This window comes from Antennarius striatus, chromosome 21, assembly GCF_040054535.1.
Source record: "Antennarius striatus isolate MH-2024 chromosome 21, ASM4005453v1, whole genome shotgun sequence".
NCBI classification, from domain to species: Eukaryota; Metazoa; Chordata; class Actinopteri; order Lophiiformes; family Antennariidae; genus Antennarius; species Antennarius striatus.
The window spans coordinates 8,093,847-8,113,555 of record NC_090796.1 but is presented as its reverse complement, the minus strand read 5'-3'; the positions used below and the strand labels follow the sequence as shown (position 1 = coordinate 8,113,555).

Genomic DNA, 19,709 nt, shown 5'->3' with positions numbered 1-19,709 from the left:
AATACGTCCGGCAGAAAGCAGCATCGGGTTCCAGACTAGTCATGCCGAGCTTGGCCGGCGGCCTCATGTCGATCAAAATGGGCTCTTTTTATCCTCAGATGTGGTGTGATGGTGTAACTGGGTCACATGGAGCATGCGCTGAAGACCTCATTGGAGCTAAAGTTGGCCGGGAGACCTCAGTGCAAGGCAGAAGAAGGACCGAACATCTCCTGAGTTATTTTTAGAGACTTCCATTTTTGTCCAAATAGATCAGAAATCCTTAAATGAAGGTTTCCTGTTTGGGCCTTGCAAATATGGGTTCATGTCCATCTCCAATCTTCATATGATATTTATGAAACACAGTATTTATATTACATTTTAACACTTAAAATGTGCAAATACAGTTGTATACTGAAAGATAATGCATGATGCTTGTCGGTATATGAGCACCAACATTGTTTATGTGGTCTGACTTTTTCTGCACAGAACTCCTAGTGCCTAAAACAGAGGGTGTATCATTTGAAATAAAAAAAACCCAAACATTAAAAGTCTCAAGTGAAAATTTTCTATGTGATCTTATAAAACAAAAAGTCTCTTTTCACACACTACACATGTTTTGATAGTAAGCATCACAAAAACAAGGTATTTAAAGGCAACTGTGCAACAGGTTGCCTTCTGTTGCACAACGACAGAAAAAGCAGCACAAATGCAGGATTGAAGCACATCTAATAAACACCCATAGGAATCCTGGCATCAAAACACGTCTCCACATCCCCTTTTAACTAATTGTCAAAGAACTGGAAGAAAGAGCTCAGGTTAGAAACACAAGGAAAGCAGGCCACAGACACACAGTGACACACGGAGCTGTGCACAGGTTCCGGGCTGTAGGGTGGATTTTATGGCAGATAAACGGCCACAAATGGACGATCCGCTTGTGACACTTTCACTTACCTTGCACGTCTGTTGACTTTAAGGTAAAGCTGAGAGACAAAAGTCAACAAGACACTAATAGATGCTGTTAGACATGGCTGACAAAGCGAGGACCGTGTCGACACCTGTCAGATCCCATTAGAGTTTTTGTTCACCGTGAAATGAAGCATAATTTGTTCTTCATTTCTTACTCTGGACTTTATATATTTATATTAATTCAATATTATATATTCCAACCGGGTAACTTTTATGAGTGTATGACGGAAGCATATGTAGCATATGGCATTAAATAGTGTAGCTCTAACTGGCAGGTATAACTGCCTAAAAAGCTGCCACACACAGGTTAATAATATTTCACAGATGTGTTTTTCTGAGTCATTTGTGCCAGCTTGTGATTGTATTCTTCATGCTTTATCGTGAAGTTCAGCTGGAGCTGTTCGAGCTCTCCATAATTGTGGATGTGCTGCAGTTTGCCGGCTTCTGTTTTCATGGCTTACGGTAATCCTCCAGATCTTTCCCCTGGGGGAAATCTCCCTCTATGCAATAATGAAAAGCCTGCAGAGTCAGGGGAAACAGCTTTTCTGTTGCGTTCCAGCTTAATGAGCTCATGAATGAGAGCCGCTTCAGAAAATAACAATTAGAAGTTCATAAAAAAAATTAGATTATTTACTCATGGAATTCCCTCTTGGGATTCTTTGACAATATTTCAAATGTCAAACAGAAGATGGTTCATAGCTTTTATTTACACATGTTTTGCTGTGTTTGTTCTTGAATTAAAACCTAGTGATTGTATGTTTGTTCATGAGAATACAGCCGTATTCATCAAAATATTCTCAGGAGACAGATTTAAATTTTGTGTGTGTTCCACATTTTTACTTCACAAGTAAAGCAGTAGTCAGCATTGAGGCTCATCGTGTTCCTCCCCAGCAGTAGAGGATTACTGGACCATGTCACATCTGCTGCTCCGATCGGCCCGTTTATCGACTTCTGCTCCTCCGGCAGAGACGATGGAGGGAACAGCACAGAGTGGAGGAGTGGAAATGAGTAGGCAGCAGTGGTGGAAATGTCCTGATTCAGAGAGACACGTCTCCACTGACACGTGAAGCTTTCTGTCCAATTCAATGTGTTTCATGTCTTTTATCTTTTTGCATTAGTTAGTCATTACATATTAATCCCCTCCAAGTCCTTCTCCATTGTTAACATTAGCTGGTCTTCTTTGTTCCTTTATGATCAATTGTTCTGTGCTTGGAAGCCATTAATCTTGATGCCCACTCTGCTCTAAATTGCCTGTTTTTTTTTTCTCTTTCCCTTCCAAATTAATTCCCCCAGGTGTTCCTATGTGTGAGAAGAATATGTTGTTAAAAGCAGTAATGCTTGTTTTGCATCACACCGTGTCGGGCAGGTCTTGGGAGGATGCACAAAGTGAATCATGTTGTATTTGTAGGATGAAGGTGTGCAGAGATGGAACAAACCGTGGTGTGTGTGCGTGCGTGTGTGTGTGTGTGTGTGTGTGTGTGTGTGTGTGTGCGTGCATGCGTGCGTGCGTGCGTGCGTGTGTGTTTGTGTGTTAGTTGCATATGGTCCTTAGAGGATTTCCACCTTTCCACCAGCTGATGCCATGAATGCTGTAGGATGAAGGTGTGCAGAGATGGAACAAACCGTGGTTGTGTGTGTGTGTGTCTGTGTGCGTGTGCGTGTGCGTGTGTGTGTGTGTGTGTGCGCGCGTGCGTGTGTGTGTGTGTGTGTGTGTGTGCTAGTTGTATATGGTCCTAAGAGGATTTCCACCTTTCCACCAGCTGATGCCATGAATGCTGTGGGCAGGTAGCGACTGTGAAAACCAAAAACTTGAAACCCTTCTTTTTGTCTCTTCTCCTGAGCCTGCATCACTGCAATAAAACAGGTCCTAACCTACACTTTAACAGTCACAGAGTGGCTTTGAAATATGGCATTGTGCAGTTATTAGTGATAATGAATGTGCATTAATCTGAAAGAAACAGAGACACAAGGGATTCAGTTCAAGCAATAAAGTTGAATTTGGCTCAGATGCCTCATTTAGACAATGAACTTTTCCACCATCACTGCCCACTGCATCCAAAAGAAATTGCTCCTTAATATGTGTTTTTGTAATTTAACCTCCATAATTCTCATTTAGTATAAGCAAATAAATCTGCATAAACTTTATTATTGGAACCTGACAATTATGTAGCGTAGAGCAGTCAATAAAACCTACGAGATGCACGTTCCTCGGTTGTTTTGCGTCACTGATTACTCCTAAAGCTGTTCTAGAATGAAGCACAATTATTACAGAGTTCTCTTTAAAGGTTCTGTGCTCTATTAAACTGTTTTTTCTCTGCCCCACTTTACTCTTCCCCACCCAGCTGTTATCCTTGCAGCTCCCACTGTGACTTTCACTCTCACCGCACACGTTAACTGCTTAAGATACCACACCTTTATTTTTGCACCTCTTATTTCACAGACACAAGGTTTCCATTTCTGTTCTACCATCACATGACTGTGAGTGTGAGATACAGGCAGCCATCATCCCCATTCAGGTAACTTAAAGAGATGAATCAGAGAAAATAGATGAAAGAGAAAAAAAAGTAAATACCTGTTTGTCTGCAATTCAGGATGTGTTGCTCATTATTTAATCCGCAGGGACTTCCTTGATAAACCACAAAGAGAGTAAAAAATTGACTTGGGTTAGGAAATGAGAAAAAAGATCCAGGTGACAAAATAGAAAAGAGAGGAAGAAAAGTGATTTGCTTCTTTCAAAATCACATTTTCATGCCTTCTAGTCTTTAGATGTGCTTCAGTGTGAGCCAGCCTGAGCTACTGTGTTGTGCAGCCTCCCTTTCCCTTTTTTCAATAACACACACACACCTTCATATACTCTATGCCCCGCTTTAGCCATCCCCCCTTCCTCTCTCACTCTCTTTCTCTCTCCCTCTTACTTCAGCTGCTAGGCCGACCCCTTTCCTGCGTTGTCCTCCGTCCTCCTCTTCTACTTCCAGAGTACAGTCTCTTCAGCCTCTCAGTTGCTCTCTCAGCTTTTCTGCAACAAACCTCTCTTCTATTCAATCATCCTCAATTTTCTTCAACTCGTTTTGTCTCTTCCTGATCTACCATTTGTCAGCTTCCTTCAATATCCACTCCTCCCTCCGTCTCACTTCTATACCTCCTCATTATTACAGTCACTCCATCACTAAGATGCATTCAAACCGGCCCTTTGAATGAGGTCCTTATTTCTCCCTGTCAGGCCGATGCATGGCCACCCTTGTTTCTTTAATACTGAAAGGTCATCTTAAAAATGAATATAAATCATAAAATGATTTACCACCTATGTACATAACTAAGGGATGCAGACAGATCCTGCAGCTACACGTTCTGGAATATTTTGTGCAGGGTGTGTGAATCTGCTAAGAGAGATCCTGAATATCGACTAACGTAAAGATTTGATTTCCTGCATTCTTTCATTTCTTTAATTTCATTTCATTTCTTCTTCTAAAACTTTAGCAGTCCAGCTCTGATGAATTCTGGTTAAGGATATTTCCGACAGGCTGAAGGTGTGTTTGCATCATTACCTGCATCCCGCCCTTTAAACCAATGGGATCTACACATGGCACATTCTCTCTCACATGAGAGACTGATTATGACACAAACATCTGGTTGCCAGGTGGCAAAGACAGTAACTATTGAAATTGAATCTCATCATTTATAAAGTGGAAGATTGTTTTAAGTTCAACACCCCAGTTTCCTGTCGTATTCTATTCCACAATAGCTGTAATAATAGAGACGACCAGTAACTTGTCGGATAAATTACATATTCAACACTCTTAAAGTCAGATTTCTGTGATGATGATGATGATGATGATGATGGTGATGATGATGATGATGATGATGATTGGGTGTCCGGGACTTGTGTCCATGTGGGTGGAGTGTTGACTGCTGTGTGCTTTAAGCTTTCAGGCTCTCAAAGAGAAGGATGGAGGACAGAGGAAGAGGAGCTAAGTTGCGATACATTAATGCACACAACTGAGCGCTGTGATAAGTAGATGAGTCCTGATGCATCCAACCAGTCAAGGATGAAATAACACCTGCATTGTAACCCTTGATGAGAGCTCTAATGGGTACTCTCCTTTAATGGTGCACCACTCCATGATGTACTGTATATTCACCACACTTTCATCCTACATTAGTGCCTCCACTGCCTTCCTGTCCCAGTGTCCTTATTCTGAGAAACTATCTTAACATCTCTTCATGTCAAAGGCAAGGAGAGAAAAGTGGATCTCTGACAGATAGAGCATATGGTCATAAAAATACCTGAACAGGGATTTATATTTTTATTTTTCTGAATTTCTGAGAGTACATTCTTTGCTTGGACAGAGAAGGACAACAGAAGTAAACCTTACTGATTTAGGAAACTGAAGATTTGAAGTACACAGAATTTACTGCTTCTAAATCAATGGTTTCAAACAGAAATTATTTTTTTCTGTACTAGTATCCTATCAGGTTTTGGCAGCATTCCTCACACACATGCTTAGCAAATTTACAACCCTATAAATACACCTACATACAAGCACAGCCAGTGAAATACAGGCTCACGCTTCCTGGGACTCCATTCATATTATTTCCTCATTGAAAACTAATGCAGTGCTGGTCTCTGGTGGTCATTTCATGTAAATGAAAAATAAAAAGAATCAGAACATTTACATTGTGTTTGATTCTCTGCACATTGAGTGGGTGTGAGTGGGAAGTGTGAGTGGAGACAAAGACAGTAGGGTCAAGGTTGAAAAATGGCAGTTTTAACAGATTTAAATTCCCACAAGTTTATCTTTTGGAACACTGACATTGGAGGAGGAAATAACAATAGGCTCTGTTACTATCCAGTTATTATAGTCCTGTTTTTCTTGTTTGTTCCACCTACTTTTCTGCTTTCATGTTCTGTTCCTGTCAGACTCGTTTCTATTTTAGGACATGTATTCAATGTTCAAAGCCACATATTAAAGTCGTTGGAAAAAACGTGGCAGCAATGACAGCTTTCTCTGGCTCAAGACTACTCGTCTCTCACAACACTCTAGATAACGACATCATTTTTTAATAGTTTTGAACTTTTTTAATATCATGTGTTTTGATTTGTGGCCCCTTGAGAGTTGAACGATCTGCAAACATCATGTGTTCAGTTCATATAGTATCGCACTGCTCCCGAAGCTGCTCTTCTGATGTTGTCTCACCTCCTGGCAAACAATGTGAAAAATGAAAGGAAATATTAGAATGGAAATGACATTCCCAAAATAAATCCCTGCAGTTACCAGACTTTTCATAATACTGTATACTGTATATCACTCATGGCATCACTCAACTACACAACTTCATCTTCTCTGGATTACAGAAAATAGAACAATACAACAAAAAGTCTCCTTGCATTTGTCTCCTTGTCATTTCTTCTGCCCATTCTCAACCTCCTTCATCTGCCAATGGTTCCTTGTCCGAAATAATTAAAGTAACAAAACACTGTGTGACAGAGATTTATTTGTGTAATTTAAGAGGTTCCTTTAAATTATTCATTCATTGCAGTAAAAACTCAAGAGAAAAATCAAGAGAAGAGGAAAACTTAGTGTTTTATTAAAGAAAAACAAAGATTGTTGCTTCAACCAGAGGTTAACCTTAAATTAATCCAGGAATTCAATTTATTTGAGGATTTTTTCTGTTCCTACTTTTCCAGGATGCCCAAATCCACATTCTAATGGATAAATATACAAATACAAATATTGTCTTAGTATTTGTGAGCCTTACATTTTTTTTCTCCTCTTGGCTCTAATACTGCACCATCTGACAGCCTCTTCCAGCAGAAGCAGTTGTGTTGGTGGTCAGCAGTTCAAAAAAAGGTTCTCAAAGTTTAAGCCTCTTATTTGAACCTAATGAATCTGTTCTGTCGTGCACAGTGAATTCTCTTGTGTTACTACAGGGAGACCTTTCTGATTGATTCCTAGAGGTTCCTGTTGTTATCGTGGCCTGCGAGAAGCCGCATCAACCAGCAGCAGAAGACAGTTATTATCCACTTGTGGTAAAGTTTTGTAGCACACAGATGAATTGAAATGAGCAATAGTTTAATAAAAACATTATCATTAGCACATTTTATCATTAGCTGTTTTATTCATTTATGTATATATGTTTAACTGAATCAAGCAACACCAATCCATCTCTAAACCTATTTAAACCTATTTGCTGTATCTGTGGTAAGTCTGACGCTAGTCTGGGCAACATTGGTTCCTGGAAAGCATCGTTCCACATTTCTGCATTTTAGACGGCCTCCGGAGTGTCTTGTGATTCAGACGTGTATATCCATGTCCTGCCTTTAGCTGCAACGGCTGCTGGTGCACAGAGGATTTCCTCCTTTGTGTGACGCTGTCTGTTGGACACACACCGCTGACATCTTTCCCATAATGTTTCCTGTTGTGTGCTTTTGCCGGAGGCTCCTATGAGGCTGTCCTCTCTCCACCTTGCCCTTTTGATGCATTCAGCTGCTGGTACTTCAGTAATGATGGTGATGGTCAGCCTTTAGCACAAATTCCAGTCAAGGATTCATGACGCTAGAAGAAAGTGCTACTCGTGCATGCGGAGCTGAGTGGGACAAAAAGAGGCCTTTCCACTGACACATGCAAGGTTATATAACCTCGACCCCTTTACGTCTATACAAACAACAAAAAAAGGAAAAAGAACCCAGTGCAAGTTGTGACCATTTTTATAAGCTAATGTAATCCTACCTTATATCATTATTTTAGTTTTTTCTAATTCATATTATTATAGAGGACAAATAAATGAGTAAAAAAATAGACTCAATTTAACCAATAATTTAATAACATCAGAATTTTTATTTGAGTTACCTTTATTTGTTTATTTTGCTTTTGTTTCCATCCATCCATTGATTTATTGATCTACCTATCTGTGAAACCAATTTTTTTTTTTTAAAAAAGCTGTACACATGGATCCTTTATGTTTATTGTAGAGCCCACATGAGACGTTCACTGACCGGACCACCAACAACAGTCTTTTTCTTCAATAATATTTCTGTATATTTGCTCCTGCTAATGAACCCCAACTCTGTAGATGTGCAGTACCCTCATAACATTTGCCATCATTCACCAGTAACCATATAGGAATAAAATTTGTCTCAGCATAACTTTACTTGTAAGAATCTACATAATGAAACATGGAAAACCAAAATTGTGTTTGGAATACAGTTAATGCACTAAATATGAAAGCATCCAAAATGGGAGTATAATGGTTAAATATTTACTGTCAGGAATATCCAAAGTGTAATTATTATGGTTACGTCTAAGTTTTATTATATAATATTTTTCACATTTACATTACATTCAAGTGTACAGTTCCAGCTTAAAACCCAGAACAAAATATTTGACAAGGAAGTAATGAAAAAATAAGAATAAAAACCCTAACATTTAATATTTATCCTATTAGTCCAGGCAATAATTCCACAACCCAAAACTTTCATTCTGAGGGCTAGCAAAATACTAAAGAACATCTACTAGCAAAGTCCAATAAATTGCTTGTGTACAATGACACACCACTTTTTTGTTGTTTATCAGGAGCCTTTTTATTTTCAGATTGCATTTACTTTGCTAATCGTTCAACATATGGTATATTTTGAATTCTATAAAGTTAATAAATTGAAGATTCACCTTTGAATTATGATCAGCTGGGGTAGATGTGATGGCTCTATTTGCACAGCTTCTATTTTCACCATAGGCTATATAACTGGCACCTCACACCTCAGTGACAGAGAGCAGAGGCTGACCACACTCGGGTTCTTTCATTAGCATCAGTTCCTGTTGTGTCGCCTGAACGCAACAGGAACATGACGGCACAACAGTAATGAACAACACATTATTTTTAAAACAAAGTACAGATGTTGGCCCTTAGAGAAAAAATTTCCAAAGAGGAGAAAATAAAAGTGATGCAGATAGGGGATTGTTGTTAGCCTGAATATCCACATTTCCTCAGCTCTTATTTGAGGCAGACGAGGTCAAAACTTGTACTTTAAACATTTATTCACATGAATTTTGAAATGTTACAGCTACAAATGATAGAAGTGGGAAATTACACTGTATACTGTGATTTTTGCAGGTCTTCAATTACTTTCTCAATAGAAGAGGAAACCAGTATGTCGAGCAAAGAATGTTGTGTTGGCACATGTAGCATGCTTTTTGGTAAATGTGTGCACATTAAGGACATAATCTTTACTGTTTATTTATGTAACATTTATGTAAAAACCTTGCAAATCCATCTTTACTGATGTAAATTATCTACTTTCTAAAACCTAATTGAACAAAATCATCGAGTTTCCACCCGATAGCAGAAATAAGCTTTTGATTGATGTGCATCAAGAGATTTTGCTTCATTTTGAATGTTTCAAATCTGAGAGGCAAACAAAGAAAATCCAAATCCTGTCAGATAATATAGATACTTCTACAGTGAATAAACAACAAATAAAACTCAGCCTCCTCCAAGAGGCTGACGAGTCCTAACTCTCTTACTTCTGTCTCACAAGGTACACAGCTGCAATCACACAAAAACACACACTTTAATTTGACTAATGTCTTTGCCTTCGTTGTGGAGTCTTTGAACTCAGTTCAGTTATGATCACAAAGTCAGACTTGCTGAACATTGTCTCCTCCATCATTTCATTTTAAATCCACACCTTCAAAGTCCCTCTGTGTGACACTCCACCCTGTTGATGTTGTGTCTGCCTCGCTGAAGGCTCTGTGCAGAGGATGCTGCTGGTTTATGTGAGTTCCTGCTCCCCTTCTACTCCACAAAGGTAATTATTAGTTCCAGCTGGTTGGATGTACTCCTCAGTTTTGTCCCAGTCTGCTTCCCAGCCCCCTCCACCAATGACTCCACCGCCATTGGGATCTGCTTCCTGGTTCATGGCTCCGTAGCCCCCTCCACCACTGGTGCGATAAAGCTCCTCCGTCTCATTCGCGAGCTCGTCTTCATCCAGGATGCCACATTTCTCATCACTCAGCTGCTCTGGTTCAGCCCAGGGTTGTTTCTCTCCTGATGCAAAGATGCCTAACACAGAGACGAAGTGTATCCCATCAGATACAGTGGTTTTAATATTTTACAGATGACTGAATAAACTGCTGAATGCAGGAATGATCAGGGCGCATACACACCATAGAATATAACACCTCCATAGTGAACGAGCGAGGCGATCAGAAACACACCCTGCCACTCCTCCCGCGTCTACCAATGTTTACAGGAAGAAAAAAAAAGAGGAACAGAGGGTAGTTTATTTTCCATTTTATTATAAAGATGTACAAGTACTAAATCAAATCAATCAATGCTACCATGCTGATTTGGTGTCTTCAAAAGAATTTCCCTTCTGTCAGACATGTGTGAGGCTTTAACACCGCTATGTAGGTTACAAGGGTCTTATGGCTGTATGTACTGACTTCCTGTTTCCTGATATCTGTCTTGTACAAGTAGTATTATTCTCCCTACATGACTGCTGGCTGTGAAAAATGATGACTTTTTAAAGCAGCCTGACACCAATGCTGTTGTTTTACAATGTCAAATCAGTTTTATCCCAGTCTGGCCATACTCAGCTGGTGGAGTGCCATTTATTTATACCATGAGCTAACCCAGAACAGAATGGAAATCACACCATCAAACAATAAAAGATGAGCAATTTTTTTATTTTTTTACCTTATTCTTTGTCATGGCGCCAACTATGAGTGGGCAAACCATACCAGACAAAGTACCCACACCATTGGAGATACCCATCAGGATACTAGCATAGCGTGGCGCTATGTCAAGGTGGTTTACATTGAAACCTTATGAGGAGAGATAAAATGAACATTAGCTTGCAAGCCCTAGAAAATCTTCACAAACATGTGAGGTTAAAATATTTGCATAAAGAAGTGAAAAAGAAGAAATGAAAAAGAACTCTAATGCAGTATTTATATTTATTGAATGAATGAATGGGGAATGACGTAGAAGCGGAAAACAAAAATGAATCAAATCAAATCACTAAAAAAATCCAACATGTTGTTACCTGAAATTGCAAATCCAGAGAAACCGACAGCCAGTACCAGGAAAGTGATGGCAACACCTTTGGTATGAGAGAAGCCCACCACCAGCAGCAGGGTGGCCTCCATTCCAAACCCTGAGTTAAATAAGAAGAACAGCGTAAGTGGAAGGAAAACATTAAGACACATACAGGCCGACCGAGGATATTTCTTCTTCACACCATTCTCTAGTCATTTTTCTATTTACTGAGCAGAAACCCCATATTGCCCCGGGACCAACTGCTTCCCACACCGTGTTATATCTATACACTGCACGCTTCTTCATTTCACTTTGGTATTGATTTCTGTCTGCAGCTCAAAAAGCGCCGGCAGAGCCTCGGTTTTACAGCAGCTCGTCATTTCCCTTCAATGCAGCAAAATATTTTCTAACATGTTCTCACTAAATACTGTGATACACCATAATTATCCTATGAGCTGCATCGATCTGTAAATAGTGTCGTTGAGTTTATTCTAATATGACTACACTTTAGTTTGCTGCATTTGTGAATTGGTGTGAGGTTGACTCTTTTTTGTCTTTTCTAACCTCCGCAGTTCATGAGTTTCCGGACATTAGTGGTGGTCATGATTTGGTTGGAGCGCAGATAGTCAGCAATCTGTCCACCAATGGGAACGATGATGGTCATGACGAGGTGAGGAAGAGCGGAGACGATGCCCACCTAGACGAGAGGAGACAGAAACATTTGTATGTCAGGGTTTCAAATTCTGGGGACAAAATGTAGTCACAAGAATCAAACTGGAAAGCAAACTATAGGTATTAAAATCTCTGACTTTTCTCTGTGGTACAGTATAGTATATATAACGTATTTACTGTATATAGGTGTACAGTATATATAGGTGTAGAGACACTACTCATACTGCTCAAATCTGTTTTCAGTTACCTTGCTAATCTCAAACTTAAACACTTCTTCAAAGTACGCTGGCTGACTGATGAGAAGCAGGTAGAAAGTCCAGCTCCTGCAGAAATTAGCCACGATGATGGCGTACACAGGCATGGACGTAAAGAAGGCCTTCCACGGCGTGTTGAATTTCTGTAACAGAAGATGCATTTAGAGTATTTTGATTCTACTAAAGCTTTTAACTCATTTTGTAAACAGAAATCTACAGTTTATTACCTGAACTAATTTCTAATTTCATTTTTCTTTTATTTATTTAAACATAAGAAGCCAGTACTCTCGCAGTCGCATATGCCTCTCACTCTTTATTTACATGTTTATCAATCTATCTACACTAACCCCCTCCCCACCTCCACCAAAAAAGGACCGGTATAGTGATATCACAAAGTCTTCACATTCACTCCAAGTCCCAGATACAGTCACAACACTCCTGTTCAGGTTAGGGAATGTAATGTTTCATTCATACTTTACTCTTCGATGACTTACCGATACTGAATGCTGGGCCGACACGCCAATGCTTTCCTCAATATACGTCCTCTCTGCCTCACTGATGGTGGGATGAGCTGCTGGACTCTCATAAGACACCAGGAACCAGAAGCAATACCACATGACCCCGAAAGTTCCTAAGAAGAGGGAGGAAGGTATTCAGGCAGAAAAAAGATTAATAATAATGTGCCTCAAATTAATAGAAGTTGATTGATAGATGGGTTTTTTTCCTGCGTGAAGGTTAAGGGTCTCTCACCGTAGACGTAGAAGACTGACGACCAGCCTGAGTATTGGACCAGGATTCCGGCCAATGGCATGGCGATAACGGCACCAGCATAAGATCCTAAAAAAGAAATGGAGGAAAGTTTTTTTAGGGCTGATACTAAGAATTATGTTTAATCACCGTATACCAACATTTCTTTTGTCCCCCAGCATTTTTTATCAAAGAAAAGGCATCAAAAGAGCTTTTTTTGATTGATTATGTTGTTACATAAATCAATTATATTTTATCTATCACAGTTTAAGACAAGGAGAGAAAAAAAAAGAATGATTAGATTTATGAAGCTGGAGACGACAAGGTGTTTTTCTGCAGATCAGTTCACTGATTATTCAAATGATTTGGGCTGGATTTATCCAGAAGGACGTGTCTGTTACAGTAATGACATGTTTGTTGTTTAAAAACATGACAGTGATCATTTCTCACCACAAAAGGCTGTTGTTGCCAGGCGACTTCTTTCAAGAGGCGGTGCCCACTTTGCCCAGATTCCATGACAGGCCGGGTAAGAAACACCCTGTGGGGTGAGGAACGAGGAATACCATCATGTGAGTAGAAATACATCCTGTTGTTTGAATTAAACTTGAATCCATAGCAAAGAATGAAGCACCTCCACGAGTCCCTGTAACACCCTGACAAAGATCACACAGCCATAATGGAGCCGTGCTGCTGCAGGAATGAGCATATTCAGGAAGGATGTGGCCACTATGGCAAAGCCAAACACTCTGGGAGAGGAAAGAACAGATATTTGAAGAAATATTTATAACATTTAACAGATGCGTAATTATCTTAGAGAGATAATTAGCATACCTATTTGCAGCAAATTTTTGACAAATAAATCCTCCAGGGATTTGGGTCACTATGTAGCCCCAGAAGAAGGAGCCGTGAATCATTCCCACCGTTTCTGGATCCCAGTCAAACTGAGCTTTCTGTTGAGACAAGAGGAAAAATATCAGTCTGTATGTTCGATTGTTTTTGTGCTATGAGTGAACAGAATGAAATGTCATCGTCTAGCAGTAATACCTCACAAACCTCCTCTTTTGTCTACTTACCACGACAACCCGCTTGTTGTCTCTGAGCACCGTGTGGCTGTTGACCATGCTGACGATGGCCACGCCCAGGTTACATCTGATACCGAAGGAGATGCAGAAGCCGATGCCAGAGAGGATGGCGATGATGTAGCGCCTGGGCAGGCCGAAGCACGTGCAGTCCACCACAGGCATCTCCGTTTCCTGCACCATCTCTGGCCGGCCCTCTGCTGACAACTCGATGGTTTCGCCATTTTCCTGCTTCTTCTCAAGAGCGCTGAGAGGAGGGATGAAAAAGAGAATACGCAATGATTGTAGTTGGAACTTAAACCACATTGTTAGCTGTCACTGGATTTAAACCATCGATAGAACATATATTAAAAAAGGTCATTCTCATACAGCATTTTCAGATCATTCATTTGCTGAGTCGCCTTTCTGAACTGTAGTTGCCTTCGTGAAAACAGATCCTGTTCTGAACTCCCTGTAAATGACATCTCAGGGAGATCTGAGTGCATGTACCTGGATGTTCAGGCTAACCCTAATTGTTCTCCCTGTCAATTTTACATCACTCCAGCATCTCAAAAAGAGACAGTCAGCACTATCATCTTGCTTCCTGCCACTGCTGGAGTTACTGATGTGAGTTTGATTCATCCTTTTCATCTCCTGACCCGACTAGCCCTCAGTGAAGAATACTGAGAGGAAAACTTCTCCTTCCAAGCAAGGTTGACCTTTGTCCAAATGGAGAAACCCATCAACACCCATCTGAAAAGAACTTTACTTTTATATAAGTTAACAAAATGTGAATGAAACCCATGACCTTACGTCTAGTCATTGTGTGATTTGTGGTTTAATTTCTGTAACCCTTTGACGGAACAGCTCCACTCTAAAAAACACTTACACATCATGTCATCTGACTGGTAATATAAGAGATGTGATGAGTGCAGAAGACTCTTTATTGACAGCCATTAGATGACTCGTAGCATATAGCAGCATTCTTCCACTGGCCATTATGAACACTTATGTTTAGAGTGAAACGCCTGTATGATATGGTATGATATCATACAGGCCAAACACGTATTAAAACACATTGCTGACAGAGATTGGTTTATGTCAAATCAAGCAACCCAATACAGTTTAAGTGCAGAAAAGAAAAAAACAGTTAAGATTCTGATGTTAAGGCGTGTACATTTACAAGCTATTTCTTGCCAGTTGTTTTATGTTGACCAGTCAGGGCCAGCAATAATTAATAAAGTAATAAACACAGAGCCAGGAAGTGAGTGTCTGAGTAGCTCCTGTCAGAATGAATCCATCACCACGTCTTCAACAGAATAAGAATAAGAATAAGAATAAGAATAAGAATAAGAATAAGAATAAGAATAAGAATAAGAATAAGAATAAGAATAAGAATAAGAATAAGAATAAGAATAAGAATAAGAATAAGAATAAGAATAAGAGTAAGAATAAGAATAAGAATAAGACACACTTGTGTAAATCAGTGGGATAGACGTGTTGTCTGTGATCAGACAAACTCAATAGCTCCTTCATCATCACCACCCATTTAATCAAATGTGTGTGCAAATGTTTATTACTCTCTCCATTTAACTTTAAACTTTTATGCTACATCAGAATAGGAATATCTTATTTTCTGTAGTTTTTTTCATCATCTGGTGATTGGAGTGAAGAGATTTAAACTCACACATCCTTTGATGGTGTACAGTCACAATAAAGGACACTTCAATGGTGACACATGTTCCACTGCTCCAAATGGACCAACCTTTCCATCACAAAAAGATTTATTATGTTATCTGTATGAGACTTTTCTCTGTCTATTCAAACAGACGCTGCCCCAATCCAGAACGTTACAGCTTAATCAAATCACCAGGAATGAAGACGGGGAATCAAAAGCCAGCAGATCAATGACGGTGTATATACATCCATTACTGCAGCTTTATAACATGTACATCCTGTAGCAGATGAAAAAAAATATCATATCATGTGACAAAAAGCCTTTAACTGGAGCTTTATCTTTAAATAACCTTGTCATAACGGTCAGCTGTAAACATCTACATAATCATCAAACATACATGTTCTGTCACTATAAGCAGATCTCACAGACTCTGGCACTGATCAAGTATTAATGATTCTCATGTCTGAATTATTAATATCTCTGGCTGGACTATTTTTGTCTGAGTGGGCCTTTCTTTTTATTCTTCCTGTCTCCTCATCTTCATCAATGCTTCCTTTACTTTTGACTCCCCTGACTCACACACACACACACACACACACACAAATAATTCACTACATTCCCCTCCTGGTTTATTCACCAATAAGAGGTGGAGGGAGTTTTCTTTTTTCTACCGCATACTTTTTCTTGCTAGACACAACATCTGCTATCTGCTGCAATGTCTTTTCAGGACTGACCCTGAGTTAAAGGAAATCTGATGTAATCCCTTCAAGCTAACTGACCTTCTCTCTGCTACACATTAGGAAAGGTTTGGGTTCAAAAGAAATTCCAATTTAACTTAATGAGAAAATGCTGTGGGGTTGTATCTGGAATACTTGCTGAGAGGCTGAAATCAGATTTCTTATTCTGACAAGTGAGTATTCCTGGGTTTCCCCTCTGAGTTAATCCCTTAATTCATACGTCAGAACAAATGTCAGGCCAGTTCAGCAGCTTGGTTCAGATTTGAGGCAACAGCTTGAAGTCATTGATTGGATAACAGAGTCAAATAACTGGGTGGATGGCTTGGAAGACTAAAAACCTCTTTGTGGCACCACTATGAGGACCTGCTGAGCTCCTAGGACCCAAAACAAGTGTGGACTGTTCAAGGACTACAATATAAATATATTTTACAGATAATTTGTTGTAATTAAATACACTGACGTTAAAGTGTTCTGTAAAACTGGAGAAATACAGTGAAACAAATGTATGTTTTTCTAAACTGATCCAAAAAGGTTGCGTTTGTTCTCTCTTCTGATCTTGTGGATCAGACTGAAATCCTTCTGGCAACGGATGCAGGAGTGAGATGCACAAAATAAAGAGAAGAATAAAGAGAGTGGGCAGTGTATATATAATTATCTAACAGATTAGATGACAGCAGTCTTTTTTTGCCAACATGTCCAAATGAATTGTTGTCTTACCTTCGGCTATACACTGAAATATTAGCTGTAACATTTATATAATAGATATCATGATAGTAGACGGCACGACTTGTGTTTCAATTAAATCATGCGTTCACGTTTTTGTCTCAGGTCATACACATAAACCAGTGGACTGCAGTCATAGAACAGAGTTCTATGATTAAATGGACCCACAGTGAAGCAAAGACAATTAAAACTTAAGATTCAGAATGTTTCTACTTTGTCGCTGCGAACATGACATACCAGAAAAAGCTGTTAAGTCTTCCTGCTGCGCATGTTGCGTGCAAAGAACAAAGTCTGAGAAGAAGACGCAGCTCTTTACGCACGACAGGAAGTCAGCATCACCTGAGCGCACCTGCGCTCCACGGAAATGAAAGCTGATAGGTCACTGCCGACCCAACCGTAGGTCGAGTGGCCTAATCCTGAGTGGATGTGAGGTGCCCTGGGGGGGGGGGGGCGACGACGAGCTGCTTAGTGGGGAAGGAGGCGGAGAGAGAGGTTGGAAAGGTGTGCGGCCCGCAGGGATTTACGTGGGCCGACAGCTTGGACGGGCGGAGGCTATTTCTGGAGAGGATTTGCGTGTTTAGATGTTACATCAAATCCCAAGAGGAAGACAGGAGTCCAACGACACCATTTAGCACACATAGACATCACTGTCCACTCCTGGTCACTTCATGATATCTGTCCAGGCAGAGAAATGAACTTCACCTCCCTTTTTTTCTGTCAGTTGTGTATTTTTTGCAGTGTTCCCAAAGGTGCGCTTGAATTACTCGTGCAGTTGTGGTTTTAAAACTGGTTACCAAATACTGTATGTAACAGATATGACGCCCTGCAGCACTTTGATTCACATCACACCATCATAAAACTCCTCCTAAACTCATCATCCCTTTGAGAGAGGCGTGACAGAACCGGAACGCGCACCTTAAGTCCCAGTTTATAACCATGGTAACCCTCGGTGAGTTTAGGGGTAATTAAAAGACATTTCGTGGTAGAAACCTGCTGTATCATCAAACTCCAGTAAAACCACCACATGGTGGCAAGAAGTCTGTAACCTGAGTACTGCTGGAAAAAAAAATCCAGCTATTGATCCATCTCTTCATCCGACACCGGTGAGGAGCATTGGAAAGAAATGAAAACGTTATTCTGATTATTTCTTCCGCAGTATCAAAATAACTGGATGCAAGACACTTTTTAAGTTTTATTTAATTTCAAAAAAAGTGTCCGGAGTTCCCTTGTTTAGTGACGTGTGCCGGTCTGTTGGGACAGACAGTCAGGACAGATGTTGTCAGCTGATCCAACACCATTAATCCAGACCTCTGGAGAGCCTCGATCTCTAAAAGAGCAGTTTGCTTCTGTACCCACACAAATCTGCTGCTTATTAAATCCACGTTTCTTCAACACGAAAGTGTGCGTCAGTAATTTCACGGCCAAAGTTATTCTAGATTTCCGTTATAATAATGCAGCCCTTGCTCCATTTTTAATGGTTGTTGAGTTTACATACCCGTAGATCTTCCCGAGAGTCTTGGCTGCCACCACCTTAAACCTGTCCGGCCGGATCTCCATCCTCACGGCTCCAGGATCCGACCTGTTCTCAGTCTTTGCGCGCTCCCGATCGAGCGCACAGCCGTCTCCTCTGCGCCTTCCGCCCCGTGTTTCTCACTCACGCATTAAAACGCACCTTGAATTAGTGTTGAAATCTTCCAGCTTTTAACTTCCTTCATGTAACCAGATAAACATTGTCAACCCGACTTTGCCAGAGTCCTTAAACGTCCAGGCGAACTTGTCGGTCTTTGGTGTCCGTGACGGTTCCACGGAGCGCTTGGAAGTGACTTTAGACCGGGATCCGTGGCCAATCGGTGTCTCTAGCCGTGGTCCTGAAGCCAGATTACCGCCGCCTGCGCGCTAATCTCTCCCAGTGTGTAGTGAGTGGGGTCAGCGTGTCACTTCCTTCCCCGCAGCCTGGCGTTCTATTCAAGCAGCGGCTATTCTTGGATCGCACCAGCCTTGAATGGGAGAAGTTGGAGTAAACACAGTCCGATCGAAGCGTGTTAACAGAGACAGGAAAGTATTTTTAACACGGGAGGGGCCAGGTTGTTGCGGGACGCAGTAATGGTCCTAGGGCCGGACGGCCCATCATTCGATTTTCTTTTGGAGGGGGATCAGGTGTCCACGCTAAGTGGCGAGGCGAGTCGAAAACACGCAGAAGGATTCCTGAAAAGATTCTGATGCTCTTTACTGCCTCGACTATAAGCCTCATGTGGAAACAGTGGCAGGGAGTCCAACTTCCTAAAAACCTCAAAAGCTTGGAGTGATATTTAAAACATAAGACAACCGAGGAGGGCGACCAGCGACTTCTTCTATTTATAGTATTTAGAGCGACTTAAAAATCACTTATATTCATGTTGTTTTTGGTCATTTGCAATCTGTCTTAGAGCAAAATACAGTAACAAACTAAGAAACTACTACTACTACTAATACTACTATTAAGAAGAGGAAGAAGTATATTTTATTAATCCCTGCAGGGAAATTACATAGTCAGTCAGGTATTTTTACATGTTCTTTGTGTGAGTTTATGACAATCAGTGTATACACAGGCCCCGTGAAACCCAGCACACAGGGGGGCCTGTAAGCATGCAGTTAGCAGTCGGTACACACATTAACCAACACACATCAGGAGGCAGATTGACGGGCAGAAGCTTCAGGAACGTGCCCCAATTGAGCAGCTTGTAGGGGGGGCGGCGCCTTGCTCAAGGGCGCCTCGGCAGTGGCTGGGAGGTGAGCTGACACCTCCCACCGTCAGCTCACACTCCCTCCGGAGATGTCCTGGCAGGAGCGGGATTCGATCCGCCGATGGTATTGCTACTAC

General features: G+C 40.7%; 2 protein-coding genes across 2 annotated transcripts in view; both read right to left on the bottom strand.

Annotated features, from left to right (window-relative positions):
- Positions 1-3,728, bottom strand: part of LOC137588662 (SH3 and multiple ankyrin repeat domains protein 1-like) — a 34,694-nt gene extending 30,966 nt beyond the window's left edge. The window contains exon 1 of the mRNA XM_068305856.1: positions 3,518-3,728. The gene's annotated coding sequence lies outside the window, so the exon portion shown is untranslated. The remainder of the gene's footprint in view (positions 1-3,517) is intronic.
- Positions 3,729-8,343: 4,615 nt separating this feature from the next.
- Positions 8,344-18,696, bottom strand: LOC137588410 (vesicular glutamate transporter 1-like). Its single transcript, XM_068305481.1, has 13 exons — positions 18,345-18,696; positions 13,727-13,979; positions 13,485-13,603; positions 13,285-13,399; positions 13,104-13,191; positions 12,657-12,743; positions 12,401-12,537; positions 11,900-12,049; positions 11,545-11,677; positions 10,988-11,098; positions 10,639-10,766; positions 10,107-10,176; positions 8,344-10,002 (listed from the first exon to the last, which is right to left on the bottom strand). The coding sequence occupies exons 1-13, from the start codon at positions 18,404-18,406 to the stop codon at positions 9,713-9,715; spliced, it is 1,743 nt and encodes a 580-aa protein (XP_068161582.1). The 5' UTR covers positions 18,407-18,696; the 3' UTR covers positions 8,344-9,712.
- Positions 18,697-19,709: the final 1,013 nt, after the last annotated feature.

Excerpts from the sequence above, each read along its gene's own strand:
- LOC137588410 (XM_068305481.1), bottom strand. The coding sequence starts at position 18,406 with ATGGAGATCCGGCCGGACAGGTTTAAGGTGGTGGCAGCCAAGACTCTC. Across the intron at positions 12,744-13,103 it reads GGCAACAACAGCCTTTTGTG|GATCTTATGCTGGTGCCGTT; the intron begins GTGAGAAATGAT and ends TTTCTTTTTTAG. Across the intron at positions 10,003-10,106 it reads TGGAGGTGTTATATTCTATG|GCATCTTTGCATCAGGAGAG; the intron begins GTGTGTATGCGC and ends TCTCTGTGTTAG.